The sequence below is a fragment of the Lactuca saligna genome, chromosome 8 (assembly GCF_052625555.1).
Source record: "Lactuca saligna cultivar CGN05327 chromosome 8, ASM5262555v1, whole genome shotgun sequence".
Classification (NCBI taxonomy): Eukaryota; Viridiplantae; Streptophyta; class Magnoliopsida; order Asterales; family Asteraceae; genus Lactuca; species Lactuca saligna.
This window is the reverse complement of record NC_136424.1, coordinates 79,666,586-79,686,765: the sequence shown is the minus strand read 5'-3', so window position 1 is coordinate 79,686,765 and position 20,180 is coordinate 79,666,586. Positions and strand designations below refer to the sequence as shown.

Sequence of the window (20,180 nt, the reverse complement as noted above, 5' to 3'; positions counted from 1 at the left end):
GGATCGATATAGCATGTAAGGTTACAAACTTTACGTGCATGCATGGGTTAACTAGCTCATAAGGACCCAAAATGAAGTCTACAAGGTGCATGGGACTCCCATGGCCATAAAGTTGGCACCTTTATGCCATGGGAACCCTTAAAGGTTCAAGATCTGAAGTACAACCCCATTGATACACATAATCCCAAAAACGGCTTTACTAAGACTTAGAAAATGTAGAAAATAGCCCTAAATAGAGATCTAAGAAATGAATAGTCAAGGTATCAACTTTTTACCTCAAATGAGCTGGAAATGTGCCAAAACCTCTGGATCTACTTGCTTTCTCTTGATCTCCCAAGCCCCTTCTTTCTTCTCAAGCTTCTAAGACACACAAATGACACAAAAAGCTCAAGAACACTCAATATTCGATTAGGGTTTCGTGAAGAGAGTCTGAGGGTGATGGAGGCTGGAGTGGAGACCCTATAAGTTTTGTAAATAGGGTGCAAACCCTCAATTTTAGGGTTTCATCCAGACATGTCTACTTGTCGAGTCGGGGCTTCCGACTCGGCGAGTAGACTCTTCCACCCGCATCCAAAATGCACATTTACTCGACGAGTTGGGCCTCCAACTCGCCGAGTCGCAGTATAAAAATGTAAAAACTTATATTAAAATACGTATCGGGAACCAGAAGCTACATTTTTAGGTAAGACAAGGACCAAATATGTAACAAAAACAAATAATACGGACCTTTTAAGTTAAAAAATAAGTTAGGGACCAAAAACACAAATTAACCCAAACCATAGGATCCATTCGTGTAATTTACTTAAATATAAAATAAAGTTAAATATGGGAAAATGTTTTCACCTGGCACGGATAGAATATATTTAATGTTTTTTGGTACTGCCGATATTAGCTTTTTAAACATGCATAATTATCATCAAAGGTAAATTTCATAAAATGAATGCAAATGTCATAGTATGGATCGAACACGAGTTCTTTCAGAAGGTGTCGAACGCTTTATTAAGTAGACTACTATTAGATTGTTTTCTATTTTTATTTTCAACACAAAAATATATAGATAAACACTAGCATATTTAAAAGTAGGCCCCAAAAAATAAGAGGGCCTCGGCCGTTCTCAGCTTGTCCTCCTCTTGGGTCGGGCCTGACTATATTATATATTAGATATAAGGAAAGTAAGTAATCTAGCTACATTTTAGTTTAAAGTTAACAAATATAATCATTTCTTTTTTTGAAAAGTAGCAACCTTTATGTTCCGAATGGCCATTCCGGACAAGAACAAAATGTGCCAAGCCTACTACTGAAGCCTAGTGTTATATATATGGGCCCTACACCTAAATATTCGAAATAAGCATTATGGAAATTGAAATTCCAAAGCTCGTGCTACTGACATTTCGGATGGTATTTTTCCCATTGATTCAACAAACCATATGAGTTCTAATCTTTAATTTACTTGCATTTAAGTTTAAAAATAATTATATGTATTTCCGAATATGTAGATCATGTCCGAAATACGAAGAACAATTTTGAAATATCTATTTTTGTATTTTTTTAGTTTTATAGATAAAAGAACCATTTAAGTATCTTAAAATATGTTTAACATCATTTTTTAGTGAGAAAATAAGTCTACATTAGCCATTACAAGGGTTTCCATAAATGGTACTATCACTCCGGAATACGAAGAATATAGTCTAGAATACGAAGATCAGTTCCAGAATGATGGCCCGAAATGGTAACTTATCTTGTATACCTTGGCTCGAACATTGGCAAGCTCTCAGATGACTTTTACGCTGTTAAAATGCATATTTTGCTATGATCTCTTTCTCAATCAAAATACAACCCTTGATCTTACGACATTTTCTGACTCTGATTGGGGTATGACTCCACAAAAGGCTGCTCTACAACAACTTATATTGTGTACCTTGGCTCGAACATCTTTTCATTGCAATCATTCCGTCGAACATCAGTCTCACGATCCTCTATCGAAATTAAATATAAAGCCCTAGACAACACGACTGCTGAATTATCATGGGTCCAAAATTTACCAACTGAGCTTTGTCTCTTAGTTCCTATTGCACCAACTATTAACTGTGACGACACCGGTGCCACATAGCTTAATGCAAATCCAATATATCACTCACGCATGATGCATGTCACCCCGGACTATCACTTTGGTCAGAAACAAGTATTTGTTGGTAAATTGAATGTCCACTACATGAATACTCTCGATCAACCTAGTGATGTCCTCACCAAGCCTTTGGGTCACACATCATTTCTCAAGTTTTGATACAAGATTGGAGTTTATGACAAATCCTCTATCTCCGCGGGGGGGGGGGGGGGGGGGGGGGGGTATCAAGGATATACACTAATCACACTTAATTATAGGGCTCGATCTCTTTTATTTATAGCTAAAATCCTAAAATGCATTCCATTTATATCCTCTTAATTTGTGCATTCCGTATTGTAAGATCCACACACACACACAACATGTAAACCTATTCAAATGTAATACGATCAAATATCACATCTTGAAATGGGCCGACACTTTGGTTTTCCGGACAACCTAGGTTATGGACAAAGATATTAGACCATACAAACCACTCATTATCAATTTATCACACACCATCTTAATTTAACCATTTACGCGATTAAATTGTCTAAATAATGATTTTTTCGGTCGGATTAGAAGTCTGAACTATTTTTATTGTTATTTTTTACACAAAAATATATAACCAATTATATTAAAAAATAAACATAACTATTGATATTTAGAAGATGAAAATGACGAACATTGTTCAAATAAATAACCACTTCTTAATTTATAAAGTAAAAATACAACATCGCGTAAGAAAAAATCCACACTGGAATAATGATTGAAGTTTGAAAATTTACAATTAAAACATCATTGCAATTTTTAACCAGTTGATTAGGAATTTAAGATTTAAAACAAGAATATAATTAATATACAAAATAAAAATCTAAAAGAAATTACAAGAAAGTTGATACAGCTAAAAGGGTCACCTTATGGTCAATTTTTATCGGTTGGCGAGATATGTTTTGTTTGTCAGTATGTTTGGATTTTTTTTGGAAAACATGTTGCACATTGTACAAAGCTTCCATGTTTTAAGTACTAACATGGTCTGATTAGAATATTCTTTTGACATTTTTTTGTCGTATCAATGTTTTTTGTCAAGAAAAAGACACCTGCAAACTTCTTGATTGATCCGTTGGAATGTAGATCGACACTTAGGCTGACCAATGTTTGGTTTTTGAATTAATAAGATAAAAACATCACAAAACATGAAAAAGATTTTACAGGAAATCAATAAATATTTATACTTTTCACATTTTATAATTTTGGTTTCCTTGCCTTAGATAGTGTGTAGCTCTCGGTGAAGTTTAACTAGTCATCATACATAATAATGATCTATACATATAATTTTTAAAAAAATATTTTTGTTATCCAAAAAAAACGTTGTCACCACAAACATCTCCCTTTTCTTCCGATTTAAATGGTGCTTTCACTTTATACGTGGCAAATTAAACGATGATTTTTATAAATCTCAAAACACTTTTGGTTCGTATGAAATCAATAAGGCCAAATTATTTTGTATATTTAATTTCAGCCGAACCATACATACAATTAAAAATTAAAAAAATATATAATCCTTATATCAATAAAGAATAGTTTTTTTGTCATGTGATACCGTGGTAGACATTGTAATTAATATCATAACACTTGTCAATTTATTGATTCTCAATTTCAAATTTCAAAAATTAAATTTCATTTTAATTAAATTAAATTAATAACATTAGAATAAAAATAAAATAAAATTTATACAAATTATAATAAAATAAAATTTATCCAAATTATAAAATAATATATTTTACGTATTTATTTGAATCAACGATTATAATGTTCTATACAACTAAAAAAATATCTTTTAATTAATAAGTTATTTAAAATTATTAATTAATAATTTAAAATTTTTATTTAAAAAATTTAATTAGTTTTTTATTCGTCGCTTCCACATATTATAAACTAGTATATAATAAAAAAGTAAAATGGTGTTTTAAAAAAACATTTTTTCAATGAATAATCAGATAATAGCTTAAAAAAGGAAAAAGGAAAACATCCCTAAATTTGAAAACAGTTTACCAAATATAAAAAAGAGGGACTATTGTTTGCTCTCCAAAACTGTTTGTGTTTGGTGTTCGGAGATTTTTAGGGTTTTGTGATCTATTCGTTTCTTTTCTTTCCCACACACACTCCTCCGTGCTCACCATGACTGCTCACACACAAGAAGAACTCCTTGCTGCCATTCTCGAACAACAAAAGGTTGCTGTAAGATCTCTTTTCCTATTCAGTAATTGTAAATCTTTCATCTTTGATTCTTATATTATTGTTCTTCTGGTTCCACTACAACCTTTGATTGTTTCACTTCATTAGCTTCATATCAACTTTGATATGTCGGTTTTTAGTTATGCTAATCTATGTAAATGGTAGCAAAATGGACTGATGAAATCGAAACAGCTTCAAAAAAGCTGGATCTAGCAACGTGATGCACAAATATCACTATCAGATCATCCTAGGAACCTTGTTTTGATCTCATTATCGTATACTTTTTCGTTCTTGTCCTTTTCCCCCAAAATAAGAGATCTCAATGTTGTGTGTTTGTAGTGTTGACAATTACTGACCATATGAACCGTTAGTTTTCCTTGTATATATGTTACGACCTAGTGAAGATTGTAAAGACTTGTTCTTCTTACAAGTGTACGATGTATGGTTTTTAGAATTGTATGCTTAATTGTTGGTTTTGGGTCTAAAGACCATGGATGAGGGTCTAATGTCACCAATGTTTAAAACGATAAATTTTGCAGCATGAGGAACCGCTGATTGAAGACGAAGAAGATGAGGATGAAGATGATGATGATGGCAATGATGAAGATGATGTTGAAGGTGAGACTATGCAATTAAAAATGATATACTCATTCCATTTCAAGAAACCGATGGGGTTTTACGTGTCACATAGGGAAACCATTGATTGATGAATTTGTTTTGCAAGCACAGGTTTAGGAGATGCAAGTGGTAGATCTAAGCAAAGTAGAAGTGAGAAAAAGAGTCGGAAGGCTATGTTAAAACTCGGGATGAAGCCCATTCCTGGAGTCAGTCGTGTCACTGTGAAGAAGAGCAAAAATGTGGGTTAACTTTTTCATGATGATTGATTGGTTGTTTGATAAGATTGATTGATTGATTGATTGTTGTTATGGTGTTGCAGATTCTGTTTGTGATATCAAAACCAGATGTATTCAAGTCGCCTGCTTCAGATACATATGTAATATTTGGTGAAGCAAAGATAGAGGATCTGAGCTCACAGTTGCAGAGTCAGGCAGCTGAGCAGTTTAAAGCACCAAATTTGAGTAATGTGATGTCAAACATGGCTTCTGAGGAGGCAATAGGGGCTGCTGCAAATGATGAAGAAGATGAAGTTGATGAGAGTGGGGTGGAGCCCAAGGACATTGACCTCGTGATGACACAAGCTGGGGTTTCCAGATCCAAGGCTGTGAAGGCTCTAAAGGCTGCAGATGGTGATATTGTTTCTGCTATCATGGAGCTTACAAACTAGAAGAAGAAGCTCTGTTTTGATATTCTTGTATGTTTGAGATCGTGTAATTGTGTGTTGTTTGTTGGTATGTTTATGAGGGTTTGACTTTGAGTAATGATAAAGAAAATGGTTTGTTTTGCTTTTGTTAGAATGTTTTGAGAATCATTTTGGTTTTATAATTTAACATATTCTTCAACAAAAACAAACAACTTCAACCGATCTTTATGCCCGAGTTTTGTAGATGCACAAGTAACAAAGACAAAAAAGGGGATGCAAAGTTGCAAACAAGTTCAAGATTGGGATCCAAAAGGCCACAAGAAAGACAACCGACTATGCCATACTCGGCTCCGCCTCCTACTGCCACCACCTGCCACCACTTCGCGGCGGCAAACCGGGCATGAGTTCACCTGAGCTAACCAAGGTGCAATACATCCTGAATGGTACAAATGTTTACATGGCAACTTCTTGGCACTAGACCCCAATATGAGCTTCTCTTTACAAACTGCACAATGGGAATCAGACCGAATGTCTTTCTTTGAAACTTTAACAGTTGGCAATGCATCGATTGATAACTTTGGAGGTGGTGGAGGAACATCGGAATCATGACTGTTCAACTGTTGGAAGAATTCTTCAACTCCGGGGCCCACAAAGATGTCTGCACCGTTTTCTCGCCGGAGTCCGAGCACTTCATTGAAAAGCTCAAAAAGACCGCCATTGTTGGGGATTCTGACCGGCATGTCGCCGGAGAAAATAGGCCATGGGCCCCACGTGCTGTTAATGTTGTTGTCTTCAGTTACCATGTCTTGTTGATCCCGGTGGTTGGATTGTGTTTCTTGTCGCCGGAAAAAGTTTGAGAGGGTTTCCATGATGCCTGAGTTGCGGTTTTGTTCTTCCACATTGGTGGTGGTGGTGGTGGTTGTGGTTGTGGTTAGGATATTTTCAAGCTCTTGAACGAAGCCTCCTTCACATTCACAACAAACTCTGGTTTGTGTTGTGAGAGTGACTAATTGCCTGCAAGTGTAACACCAATGGGTGGTTGTGGTTATTCTGTCTGCTTCCATTTGAGACCTGTAATATAGTAATTTGAGTGAATGCTAGATTTCATCATCAATCCAACATTGAAGATTCGACTATATTAATAATAGATACAGATTTCCATCTTATAATACACATGAAAGATGAAATACTTATCGTTTTGGATTTTAACTTGAATCATGCTAGTTATCTGTTCCTGATTCATTTTGACATGGATTCCAAAGAAAGTCGTTGATAAATTAAAAACGAAACCCACATCAGTTTTGCGTTCTTGAAGAACAGGTACAAATCCAGAAATGTTTGTGGTAAATTGCCAACAAAATCAATATCTGTTTTGCATTCTGATAATATTGGGTTTGATTATTTTTCCATGAAATTCAAGTATCCATATGAATTTTAGATCTGCAGATCAACACCCTTGATGTAAAAAAGTCAACGCCGGAGAGGAACTCAGAGAACGAAGAACGTAGACACACATATATAGTAGATTGAGCCACTTATTCATGTCTAATGTTAAAATTTCACAGATGTATAATTCTTTCATGTTTTCCGATCATGTTACGATAAGGCGACCCCAACTATATCAAAAGTTCATTGTACGGATCAGTTAAAACAAATTCGGGGGATTAATGTCCAAGTTCACCTAGGATCCAAATAATAAAAATCTGAGAAACGCATCAAATCAAAAGGTAGGTATAATGAATTAGCAAATCACGATCCAAGTCAGTAAATCGAATCCGATACTTGACAATCGGTCCATTCAAGGAAACAATTGAAGATCAAACGCATAGAGATTACTGACTGATAAGAAGGAATGCAATAAAGAAGAAGAGACGATGCATTTTACGAATTGTACCTTTGATCTTTTAATCCAATCCAAGTGCAATGAGAGACGATTTGAGATTGAAACGAATTTGGAACTTGTAAGAGGTTATCAGAGGCAGAGAATAGAGATGCTCTTACTCTGGTAGTGGAGCTGTAACCAGTGAGGGACAAAATGTTGAGGTGTATAGTAGTGGGGTCGTAGGAGTAGGTGCTAACGTGCGCAGATGTGCGTAGTATCACCGTCAAGCTTGATGGATTTGGGGTCCACGTGGTTGTAGTCATAGGCTATAATAAAATATTATCAGACTCGACATCTTTTTGGCACGCAATTATATAATTTATTTCACAACACACTAAAGTCACAAGATTCGTCGACACGTTAAAAAGTGATTTATGTATTTCACAACACACTAAAAAAGTGATTATATAATTTCCGGTTACATACATCTCACTCGATATCATTTTCAGAAAGCAAAAGCGGAGCATTTGGAATGAAATCGGAATCAGCAACATAAAAAAATATATATAAACTTGTGACAGATACATAATTAAACAAGAAGGATATCCATGCATGGCCCGAAAGAAACCAATTGACAACAACTAGATACTGACAAAATAAAAATAAAAATAAAACTAGGACTATTAATTATATTATTACTTGGCCATCATGACCTTAACAAACTCCTCATAGTTGATTTGACCATCGCCATCAACATCTGCCTCACGGATCATTTCATCAACTTCTTCATCAGTGAGTTTTTCACCGAGGTTTGTCATGACATGACGAAGCTCAGCAGCAGAAATGAAACCGTTCTGATCTTTGTCAAAGACTCTGAAAGCTTCCTTTAATTCTTCCTCCGAGTCTGTATCCTTCATCTTCCTTGCCATGAGGTTTAAAAACTCTGGGAAATCAATGGTTCCATTTCCATCTGCATCCACTTCGTTGATCATGTCCTGGAGCTCAGCCTCTGTTGGATTTTGCCCAAGCGATCTCATCACAGTTCCAAGTTCCTTTGTCGTGATGCAACCTGCATATATCACACAGTTCACATTTTTTATTAGTTCCCATAATACACCTCCGGCATAAAAATAATACAGAAGCAATCCCCACAATGTCACTTTTTTTTTTTTTTTTTTTTTTTTAAATTCAGAGATTATGTTGATTTCTTGTTGAGGTATAAGATCCCAGCATGTAGATCGAATCATCAAAATATTCATTTGATCAATCTTCAATTGTCAAACAGAAAGAAGACTATTGTCCATTCAAAATATATAACAAAATGAAATGATCGATTATTAACTTCAAAAACAATTAATTGACCAACTAGAGGGTACTAATAATAATATCGTCACCATACTCATTTCTCAGTATGTAACACTTGATAAGAACATGAATATGTTGCTAAGGGTCCTTATTATTGTATATTAAGTACTTCCTTCGTCTTAGAATATATACAACTTTTGATTAGGCAATTGGCATATAGTTCAATCATTAATTAATATGATGAAAAACCTCCTAACGAGATGTAGAAAGCTTATGTATCATGATGCATTTCATCAATATTACTAGCAGGTATATATAGACATATTTTCAAAGGATGTTACAGTTATAATTTATAAACTACCTAACAACATGACAAACCCATGATCAATTTCATTCATATCCAGTTATATATATTTACAAACGGTCCAATAGGCAATTTGTACAGGAATCCTTCATCGTTAAGGACGTCTTTCAATTTGGCTTCCTCTTTTTTAACGTTTATTTATTATATTTCGTCGATGCAAAGCGCTAAGACACGGAAACAAAACAATGTTTTCATCAAAATCGGCTCTAAAACACATGATTTACATCACAGTTATTGGAAAATTCGCACCTAAACCAGGATAAACCCCAAATTGATTTTTTTAGAAACGACGAATTTATATAAAAAACAGGCCATGCCTAAAGGGAAAAGGCAGGGAAAGGGAACAGAGCAAGGAAATTACAGAATTTTAAACGGGCAACAAACCCAATTGTGCCACTTACAAGCGCCAAAACTACCCCTATTGAGAACCCAAATAAACACTGTGGTGATGATGCAATCTGCCGTCTTAGAGGGGGAAGTCAGCTATTTGTTGAAAAGCTTATCGTTCCTAAACCCCAAATTGATGACATAAACATAGATACAACTGATAACATATACACAAACTATTAAAAAAATCGAAGAAAATCGCATGAACATACTCGTCTAAAACACACATCATGAAAAAAAAAAACATTCAAACAAAATTCAATAATCAACGAATTCATTTATAAAAACGATAATAAATGAAACATACCGTCGCCATCCTTATCGAATAGGCTGAAGGCTTCCTTGAACTCGGAGATCTGGTCATCGGTGAGCTGATCGGCCATTTGTTGGGAGTGAAAGAGAGATTGGTTGAAAGTGTGGGTGGAAAGAGAGAGGGAGAGAAAATAGGGTTGTCGATTGTAATCAATGGTTTTCAGACAAAGAATAGGGTTTATATACCAGCTTGGCTTCCGGACGTGATCGGTTTATCAAATTCGTTGCATCCGTTTTTACCGCTCTGCCCTCTTTCTTCCCCTTCCTTTGTTACAAAAAATAAAAATAAAAATAGTAATAATTTTAAGATTACTAACTTTGAATTAATTAGTTCATAAAGTTTCTTTATTACGTTAAAATCAATGGTGACTTTACATATTTTATTAATAAAAAATAAGTTGTCTATTAAATTAAATTTTTATTTTTTTTAAATATATATATTTTTAAAAGTTATATGTTAATTTTTTAAAGAGAAAACATTATAAATGATCCATGTGCTTTTTAGAAATTTGACATATAATCTCTAAGTTCAAAAAACATGTATATGATCCCTATAATTTCAAAAAAAAATAAATAAATAACAAATAGCCCCTTACCTATATAAATGTAGCACTTGTTCTTTGAGATGCCATTTTTCTAGTGTCAAATGATGAATTTCAAGTCATGATGCTACGATTAGTGTAGGCAAGCTACTCTGAGTGTATGTATGTCTACGTTAAGCGTAGCGCCGTTGTTTGAACAAAACCCTAGATTCCATGTTTGGGGCACTATTTAAACATCTTTAACTTTTAGGGTTTATAAGGATCAACCTCTATCTTCTAAAGAACGAAACCCTAGCATTCATTCCATCTCCTCCCTCCTTTGCTTGTTATAGGTTCCATTTGGGAGTGCTCAAGGAAGTACATCATTCTTTGGAGCTTGAGTGAGTGTTTCCATAAGAGATCCAAGTTCTTTTCCATCCTAAGGAGCTTTATAAGTCATCAAGCTCCAAACCTTATGATTCAAGCTTTCCTAATCTTTCATTTTACGGTCTTTGAGTCCCTTTTTGAGGTTTTGGTTGGAGTTCAAGGAAGAACTCTAGATAAACCTTGCAACTATATAATTCTTGAATGTCCTTGAAGTGTTCTATCTTCTGGATATGGACTTTAGACTTGTTTTGGTGTCATATACGGGTTCAAGGTCATACTTTCACCATTTTTGACCTAGAAGTGTGTAGGATATGCATGAGGCATGCATGTCCATAAAGTTTTGATTCTTATGAGTCATCTTTTGGTATAATGGACTTTTGGAATGTTTGGGATGTTGGCTTAGCGGATTAAGAACTTAAGGTAAGCTACATTTTTTTGAAATATTGCACTATTTCAATTTCAATACATATGAAATGTGAAAAATAAGGCTGTATGGAGTGCAACATATTGTTACATGTATTGTGACTTGGCAAGGCCAATCACGCGTGAGTTGCTTGGCTACACCACCCTCAACCTATGGAAGTGTGAGTTCTTGTGAGTACAGTTACGGAAGGTTACAAGAGAGAGAAGATTTTTGTGTGTTGTTGGGATTAAAAAAAAACTTTTCTTAAAAAATAAGGGGAATGACACAAATGCCCTACGAACTTTCTAGGGTTGTTCATTTTAGTCCCTAAACTATTTTCATGGCTTTACGAGGAACCAACTCTTAGGTAACGTGTCTTTTTAGTCCCCTTTACTTGTTTTAGCCAATTTAAGTGACACATAGACAGAACTTAGGGCATCTCTCTCTCTCTCTCTCTCTCTCTCTCTCTCTCTCTCTCTTTCTCTCTCTCATTCTCTCATTCTCTCTATCCCTCCCTTTCTCTCTCTAAAGAACACAATCGAAGCGATGTGATTTTTCGGGCACTTATTTTTGGGCTTAACTGTTGACGAAAACAATAATTTAAGTATATTGGAGGTTACAAGACCGCCCTTCTTATGGTTTTGTGTTTTATCATTAAGTACTAACGGCAGTTGTTGACGTACTTTCCAGGTTGTCACACCTCTACTAGTGTTGATTCCCAAAAGGTCGCACATGTTTCTCTCTTTTGACTAACAGTGAGCACATTCTTTGCATTCTCTGGTGAAAACAGGGAGGACATGATCTCCGACATGAAGTTCAGTTACTCCTTCATCAACACTCACCTCAACCTTGTTTACATCACTTAAATTAATCATATTTTTTTTCTGAATACAAACCCTTTTTGATTTAATACACGAATCAAACATACCCTCCAACTTCATGTCCTAAAATTTGCGGAAACATGAGATTCTGATCCTGAAACATTCATCGAAAACCAAGATTCAAGATTTGAGTTGTGACAGAGGTTCAAGTAATAGGGCAAGTAGATTGATTACCTTGGCTTCCCATGTAACGCCCGCGTTTCTGGAAAGGCATTAATATTATGATGTAATTGTTAGGGTCAAGAACCGTAACCTATTTTAAAGTAACAAAGAATAATTAATTGAGTATTATGTGATTTATGTGCAATATACGTGCTTATAACGATATAACATATAAAAAAAATACACGTCAAAAATAGAATGAAGATTTGACCCAATATATTTTAAGAAAGTTGAACTAGTCATAACAAGGATTTCGGGGATATAAGGAACGCTGAAATCCAACTTACAACGAAGAAGTTATGACCCGTCAAAGTTTTGAGACAAAACCGGCACAACGTTGTGTATCGTAAAATGTGAGTTTGCGATAAAATAGTTTTTAGCATTAGCGATCTAAATGAAAGTCGTAGTATATGTTAAACCGAGAGCGTACATATATAGAACGTCCAAATCTAACTTCGTTAGAGGAAGTTATGATTATTCTAAGATTTGGCATAACCGTATGCAGCCAGAAAATCGAATTTTAGATCGATCGATTTTTAGCCGACACAATCTAAAAATGAATCGAAGATATCATTAATAGGAGCTCAATGATATAAAGACAGACAAAAACGGACGTTGGATGACAAAGTTATGAATTTTTAATGAACTTTATCTGTTTAAGCATGTTAACATATAACTTTAAAAATAAACTCAAAATTAGCCGACAGAGTTTAAGCAAAAGTTGTAGATCATGTCGTTACCTACGCATGGATATAAAGAATGTCAAAAACGGAGCTCGTATGCGAAAGTTAAGGAATTTAGAAGATAATTAAATTATGTGTTAAGATGCTAGGTGACACATGGCACAATCCTGACCGTTGCTTCTTCTCCACGCCTTGCCACCGGATGGGGACACCTGTCCACATACTCCCAACATACCTGTTATGTATTCCCCGTGTACTCCAAGTTCCCAGCCTATAAATAGAGGCGTAGACCACCTCATTTCCTCACACTAAAACCATTCTTTCTCTCTCTCAAATACCCCCTTATCCCCTCCCCTTCCCTAGCACTTTCCAAGTGTTAGAGGTGAATCCCGAAGTGCCAGAAGGCTCCAAAAAGAAGAGCTTTCAGCTCAGAAGTTTTGCCCCTATAGAGCTCGACTCCTAGCTAACCCCCCCCTTTTGTAAGTGAGTTATGCTTACCTTACTTCAAGTATAACTTATGTTAAGTTCATTATCATTATTATGAACCTATAAACAAGGTTTATCAGTGATTCAAAGTCGTTATACTGATTGAACTACTTACAAGAGATGTGTCTAGAATGGTCACGTTGGCTTGGTTGTTGGATTTCAGAAAAGCTATATGCTGAAATGGTCCTACCTCCCAACTGCCCTGCTTGGCTAATCATTACTTGATAGATTATGAAAGTAGACTTTGAGTTAATGATGAATCTAGACTAATAATTAGTTGCAATAAATATTAGACTATAATTTAGTAATAATGATACTAGGTTTCGTCAAAGGAAAAGAAAATTAATAGAAGCGAAGCGCTACCCGAATTGCGAGTCATCACTTTAACAAGTGAGTGCATAGTTACTTTCATCTTACATATAGATATGAAGTATTTAATATAAATTATGTGCAATGTATGCATATTATATGTGTTATTGATATCTATGCTGGATGAGCAAAATATACATGTTTTATTCGATTTAAACTGTATATGTATTTTATACCTATAAATATGATGGGTAAAGATGGGTATATAATATAAATGGTGAAATAAATGATGAGAGACCTTGATGTTTAAGTTGATTTAGTCATCTAGCGGAGTATAGATGACAACCACTTACTATTCTAGACATTCTAGTCGAATGCTAACAGGTTCTCAACCTATAGGTGTTTGTGAACGATGTGTTCACCGGTGTACTCCATCCCCCTCATGGTTGCCTTACTGACATAATAGATGTTGTAAGCCTGTACTATTTCTGTTTTTGCTATTGTACTACATTGATAATGACATCCTAAGGTTTTTAATATAATTAAAACAAATAAAAAACTCTATGTGTTCACCAAGCTCCCAAGACTGACCACTCAGCTTCTTGTATTATAGGTAGTGGCAAAAGAGCACATAAGTAATGATCTGATGAGATATCTATGAATTATAGGCCATTAGAATAATAGATGTTGTAAGGCCTGTACTATTTCTGTTTATGCTGTTGTACTGTATTTATAATGATATCCCAGGGTTTTTAATATAATTAAAACACATTTCTTCGGAAATACTTTGATAATATATTTATCATATTTTTGGGAACAAATTCCGAAATATTATTTTAAAAAAAAATACTTTGATAAAGCATAAATAAATCGGTATTTTCTGGCCATGAAATTGGGGATGTCACATCCCATAAGTAAACAGCTGAAGAGGAATTTGATTCAAACTTCCACTTTCTACGGTGGTGCCACCTCCACATCTTCAATCAACAATGACTTTCCGGCTTCCCATGCCACCGTCGCTGTTACATTTACATTCATAAGCAACATTTATTCTTTAGGGACAATCACAATAGAATGAATGAAATGCTTACCTTTACATCGAATCGCCTTGTTAGTAGTGCTCAACATTTTTATCTTCTTGGTACTTGATTGTTGAAATATAGAATATGAAAACAACTTCAATAGGGTTTGTTAATTACTTGGATATAAAGGAAAAATGAAGAATTGGGTATTTATAAGGAGTGTGTTAATATAATGATCGAGAAGGTTTGATTTGAGTTTCTAGAATTTAGTAAACAAGATACTAAACCAAAACTAGAAACCTGCCACCAGGTTTTGATTTGATTAGATTCGTTGGATCAATGTGTTGACTAATTAAACGCAACAGTTTAACGAATTTGAGCTGAAGAACTAGCATATACCATCACTGGGATGTTGCTAGATTGTGCTCTTGAGAGAGAGAGAGAGAGAGAGAGAGAGAGAGAGAGAGAGAGAGAGAGAGAGAGAGAGAGAGAGAGATAGAGATGAGCCTCAAGTTTTGTCTATATATCACTCAAACCGGCTAAAATAAATAAAATAACTAAAAAGACAGGTTGCCCATGAGTTTGTTCCCTCGTAAATTCACTCATAAAGCTATGAAAACAATTTAGGGATTAAAAAGATCAATCCTAAAAAGTTCGTAGGACATTTGTGTGTAAGGTTTAATATTTTTCAAAAAATATATATATAATATAGTGGTAGGTATTTTTTAAAGTGAGTAAGGTTTAATTAGTAAATTGTGAAAGTGACACAAAGTCAATATGACATTCTCAACATACTTTTTGAGTGAGAATGTTGTGATCTATTCCGTATAACCTAAAAAGAAGTATACTGTGTACTAGTAGTAAATTACACATTAATAAAGAGAAACATTGCAAATAAAAAAAATAAATATATTTTTAGCATTTAGTTAAGCTATTCTAGACTATACATCTAAAAAAAAACTTTTTTAGACATGCATCCATAAATAATAATTTTAATATGAACAAACTTTTCTTTTTTGTGTGAAAGATATCTTTTAGGACATAAAGAAGGTTAGATATTCACTGCATCTTAAAAAATAAATAAATAAATAAATAAAATAAAAAAATAAATAAATCGACCACTATCGTTTATAATTAACCAAAAGGCTTCTAGATTACATTCGCAACTTGAAAATTAAAATCGATGGCTCAAATCCTATTCCTATATAAAAATATAGATGAGTTTATGAATAAATTAAATTTGTAGTTCTAAAAATATAGTATAGATTAGAGAGAGCAGTTTTATATAGCTCTAGATAATGATTCCAATCAATTCCAAGATTACGTGGAATACTTTTTTGGTTTAGATCCAAAATTCTGTCGGCATTAGAAAAACGCGGAGTGGATAAAATAATCAAGATACTGAGGTTTGTTGGTATTTAATGGTTACGCGGTTTATACGCGTCATGTGACTTGGGGTCTCACCTCGGGTTGACCATATCTAAGTAGTGTATGCCCCCACGTATTATAAGTAGTTTTTACCATTTACCAAACCACCAACCCTGTCCTTCTCGATTTGGTTGACTTAATAGTTGATACCATTTTCTAGTTTCTGCCACTGTATATACACCTACGGCATTTCTTATGATAAAACTTTAGTTTAGCCTTTACAAATTGATGTTACATGTTCATAATCATTGAAATAAAAAGTCAAAATTTTAATATCGGATAATCACAACAATCACTATAAAGTTTTGACCACCCTTTAAACAATATCTTAAATGATCACCAATTTTTTTTTTTTTTAAATGGTCTAAGTTTCGAAATAGGTTTAAAATGTTTAGTAGTACAAGAATTCTATTAGTTTGGAAATACTTTACCACAAAAGAATGCAACATTCTACGGTTTTGGCTACCGGCACATCGCTTGTATTGCTCTTCTAGATCCTCATTAATAGGTTTTTCGGTTTATAAAATGAAAGCTATGTTTGTAAAAATAGATAGTAGAAGAAAGTTGTATTTTTTATTTGTATCGAAATGTTCGGAAAAAATATTGCAAGATTTGAATGATGTGGAATGATTTACAATATCAAAGATAAAAACTCTCGAAATCTATTTGATGTAATTTTTGGATTGTGAGTTTTTGATTAAAATAAAAGTCTTGTTCGTATTATCGAACTTCTTTTAATCTTTTTATTCATTTGAAGTTTTTCTTAAAAATTTAAAGCAAGAATGCCTTAAAAGTTTTCAAAAGTTCTTTGTTTAACATACATGTAAAGTTCTATAAGTATCCTATACACAAAGGTAAAATGAGTTGCAAGTTCTTCGATATAAAAAAAAATGAGATTATAATTGTGAAGACAATGATTACTATTGTCCGACAACTCATTCCCCTATGTCTGTCTCGGATCATTGAGACCTTTGCTACAGTGGAAAATTTTCACAAATTATATGATTTTTGCTACAAAGAGTTGTTACCGAGTCAGCAAGAGGGATGTCGAAGATTGTAAGGAATAATTATGCACAAAGACATTAAAAGAAGTAACAATAAAGAAGAAATGAATTGTCAAAATTAAATAATAGATTAAATTAGTAGAAAAATTGATACGCGTATGGTTGTTTTCAATCTTGACTTCACAAAGAGTTTCATCATCTTGAAAAAGATTTTGAAACAATAATGAACTTATTGATGGCAAAAATATTATATTCTTATCAGTTATAGGAATTATAAAAATAAAAATAGTTAGAAAGATATTAACTTTAGTTTCTTTTTCCGTTATTTAGTTATTTGTTAAACAATGTATCGTATATTTGGTTTTATAATATTAAGATGCAATTGATTTAGCTGTAAAATTGATTTTATTAAGATGCAATGTATATACATAATGAGATACTTATTATCATTGGCGTGAGTTTGAATGGTCGGTATATCAAAGCAAAATGCTTTTTGCTAAATAAAGAAATAGAAATACAGTTTCGTAAATTTACATATGGTAGCATTCTACTTAAATTTTTTACAACATTGTACTATTGATCTTCACCAGGATATGTACATATCCTGAAAGATATGACATTCTCCATTGTAGAACTTTGACCGATCAGGAACTAGAAGAAGAGTCTTCTCTTGCCCATTAACATGCCAAAGTTGTGAATACATCAATAGATTTAATATATTTTAACAAATAAGTTTAATATTTTGATAATAAATTATAATGTAATTTTTCCACTACCTGCAAATTTCCAGTGAGAAGACCCCTAACATTTACCCATTGGCGCTTCAAAAGTGCTAGAAAAAAGATACTCTAATTTTATCTCTAGAGTAAATTACATTTTTGGTTCGTCACGTATAGCTAATTTTTTTTTGCAATTTTGATCCTAATTTTGGACTTTCCTCAAAGTAAAGTAATAATTTTTGGTCTCGGAATATAGATCATTTTTGCAATTTTGGTCCAAAAAAATATCATTTTATTTAGAACATGGACCAAAAATGTTCAAATTTCTCAAATAAGGATCAAAATTGCAAGGGAAAACTTTTTGGGACTAAATTTGAAAATATAAGCTATACTTGGGGATGAAAATGTAAATCACTCTTATTTCTATTCTAAATTGTTCAAAGTGTATCATGTAATTACTAACATGCCATCTTATCTCGGCCATCTTGTCTCGACCATCCTCAGAGACTATCATTTCAGTTGATTGAGGTCGTGTGTTAAATTTTGACCGAAAAGCTGCTGTCTCAAAGTTTTTAATGACTCTAATGATATGAAGTTTTTGTCTATCGATGCTACGAGATACTTCTACAAATTAAATTCAATAATAATGAACGAAGGAGTTCAATCAAAGATGCATGGGAAAAATAAAAAATGAGAGAGTTAAATTGTACTTCTGTAGCTCCACTTGCGGTATAGATGGAATTAAAATTGAAATTGAAAGTTCTTTAGCCTTGAAGCCATGAAGTTGATGGCCGAGCTTAGCAAGGAGTTCTCCTCGGTACCCTTAAACCCTTGATCATGAGAAACAGCCAGACCATTCATGAAAAGCACAAAGAAAACGTAAATTGAAAGAGGTCAACAACACCTTCAATTTAGGGAAATTGTTCAATAGTTGAGGACTAAAAGTGTAGGGACTAAAAGTACAATTGTTTAATAGTTGAGCAAAAGGGTCCAGAACCTTCCTAGAAGGTGGTAGACAAAATTCCTAAAATAATTAGGGTTTCTAGATTATCCCATATGGATAATTACCAAATTTGAATTAATAATATTATATTCAAATTAGGGTTATCCTGGACATCCTATCTGCACTATAGATAGTCATCTACACCTTATGTATTTCGGCCATCATATCATAAGAAGAGAAAGCTGAAATTTTGTTCTCTCCTTCTCCTCTCTCCTCTCTCATCCTCTTGCTAGTGTCGGGTGTGAACCATTAGAGGCACGACATTTGTGGTGCTTGCTCTCGAAGCTTTAACAACACTAAGGATTTGAATTATTATTACTATATAACAATCAAAGGCACGTTAACTAATCCTAGTTGTAAATTTCAATTATAATATAGGGTTCCTAGGGCTTTTACTTTTGATGTTCAATACTTGTATGTTCCATTAGAGAAAACATAGATCAAAACAAGTAGGGTTATATGCACACATAGGATAGTTTGTTATGATCAAAACTCATTAGTGGTATCAGAAACTGGTTTGTTTTCTATTAAATGAATTACAATTGGTTGAACTTGATCAATTAGGGTTTATGGCAATTAAACCCTTTGGACTTAGGGTTTTTTACAATTTAGGATTTCCTAACCCTAGATTTCGAAAATTTGGAAAAGGGTTTTAACCCTTTCCTTTTTCCTTCAAATTTCTAAAATTAGGGTTTCCTAATCCTATGGATTTTCGAAGATATGATAGGATTGAAATCTTTGCCTTCCTCCCCATATTTTGTGATTTTCGAAAATTAGGGTTTGTAACATCCTAAAATTTAAGACCAGGTTCTTAAATTAATATGGATAAATAAATAATAGGTGAATTATTTAAATAAATAATCAAGGGATAATCATATCATTAGTCGATATGAAGCTTGCAAAGTTAAAGGATGAGATGTTCACATTTCAAAGTTAAGGGACCCAAAGTATCAATTTGGAAAAGTATGTTTGACCAAGAGTTGACTCACCAAGGTTAAATGGATGAGGAATGTTAATAATTTGATGTTCAAGGACTCATTATGTCAACCTTTTAATCAAATGTGAGAATAATTGAAGTAATGGTAAAATTAACAAAAATTGTATAGTTAAGGGACTAGTTTTGACAAATAGCAAACTTTGTGACTAGTGTTAACGTAGTCATTTGACTAATTAGATCAAATGAATTATTTTGGCGTTCAAAGTGTGAAATATTTAAGTTCTCTTTTAGTTATTGATCAAATGGTGTTAAATATGAGAACAAGGAAGGTTAGGGGCCATTTCTGCCAATTGTCGAAAGTAGTCACTACTAGTTAGATGGGTTCTCTTCATTTGAAGAGAGGAAAAACGTGATTAAGGGAAAGGAAGAAGGAAGTGGCGATTTA

At 33.7% G+C, this 20,180-nt stretch overlaps 3 protein-coding genes across 4 annotated transcripts; 1 reads left to right on the top strand and 2 right to left on the bottom strand.

Moving 5' to 3' along the window:
• The first annotated feature begins 4,168 nt into the window (after positions 1-4,168).
• Positions 4,169-5,746, top strand: LOC145008712 (nascent polypeptide-associated complex subunit alpha-like protein 1). 2 transcript variants are annotated; one of them, XM_078967310.1, is made up of 4 exons: positions 4,169-4,336; positions 4,879-4,957; positions 5,069-5,196; positions 5,277-5,746. In XM_078967310.1, exons 1-4 carry the CDS (start codon positions 4,283-4,285, stop codon positions 5,622-5,624), a joined length of 609 nt encoding a protein of 202 aa, XP_078823436.1. In that variant the 5' UTR covers positions 4,169-4,282; the 3' UTR covers positions 5,625-5,746. The 2 variants fall into 2 exon arrangements, with proteins under 2 accessions (XP_078823436.1, XP_078823435.1); XM_078967309.1 differs by having other exon boundaries at positions 4,169-4,342.
• A 124-nt stretch (positions 5,747-5,870) lies between these two features.
• On the bottom strand, positions 5,871-7,828 carry LOC145008711 (putative E3 ubiquitin-protein ligase RHC1A). Its single transcript, XM_078967308.1, has 2 exons — positions 7,495-7,828; positions 5,871-6,671 (listed from the first exon to the last, which is right to left on the bottom strand). Exons 1-2 carry the CDS (start codon positions 7,743-7,745, stop codon positions 5,894-5,896), a joined length of 1,029 nt encoding a protein of 342 aa, XP_078823434.1. The 5' UTR covers positions 7,746-7,828; the 3' UTR covers positions 5,871-5,893.
• Positions 7,829-7,963: 135 nt separating this feature from the next.
• On the bottom strand, positions 7,964-9,962 carry LOC145008713 (calmodulin-7). The gene is made up of 2 exons (XM_078967311.1): positions 9,786-9,962; positions 7,964-8,491 (listed from the first exon to the last, which is right to left on the bottom strand). Exons 1-2 carry the CDS (start codon positions 9,859-9,861, stop codon positions 8,118-8,120), a joined length of 450 nt encoding a protein of 149 aa, XP_078823437.1. The 5' UTR covers positions 9,862-9,962; the 3' UTR covers positions 7,964-8,117.
• Between the last annotated feature and the right edge of the window lie 10,218 nt (positions 9,963-20,180).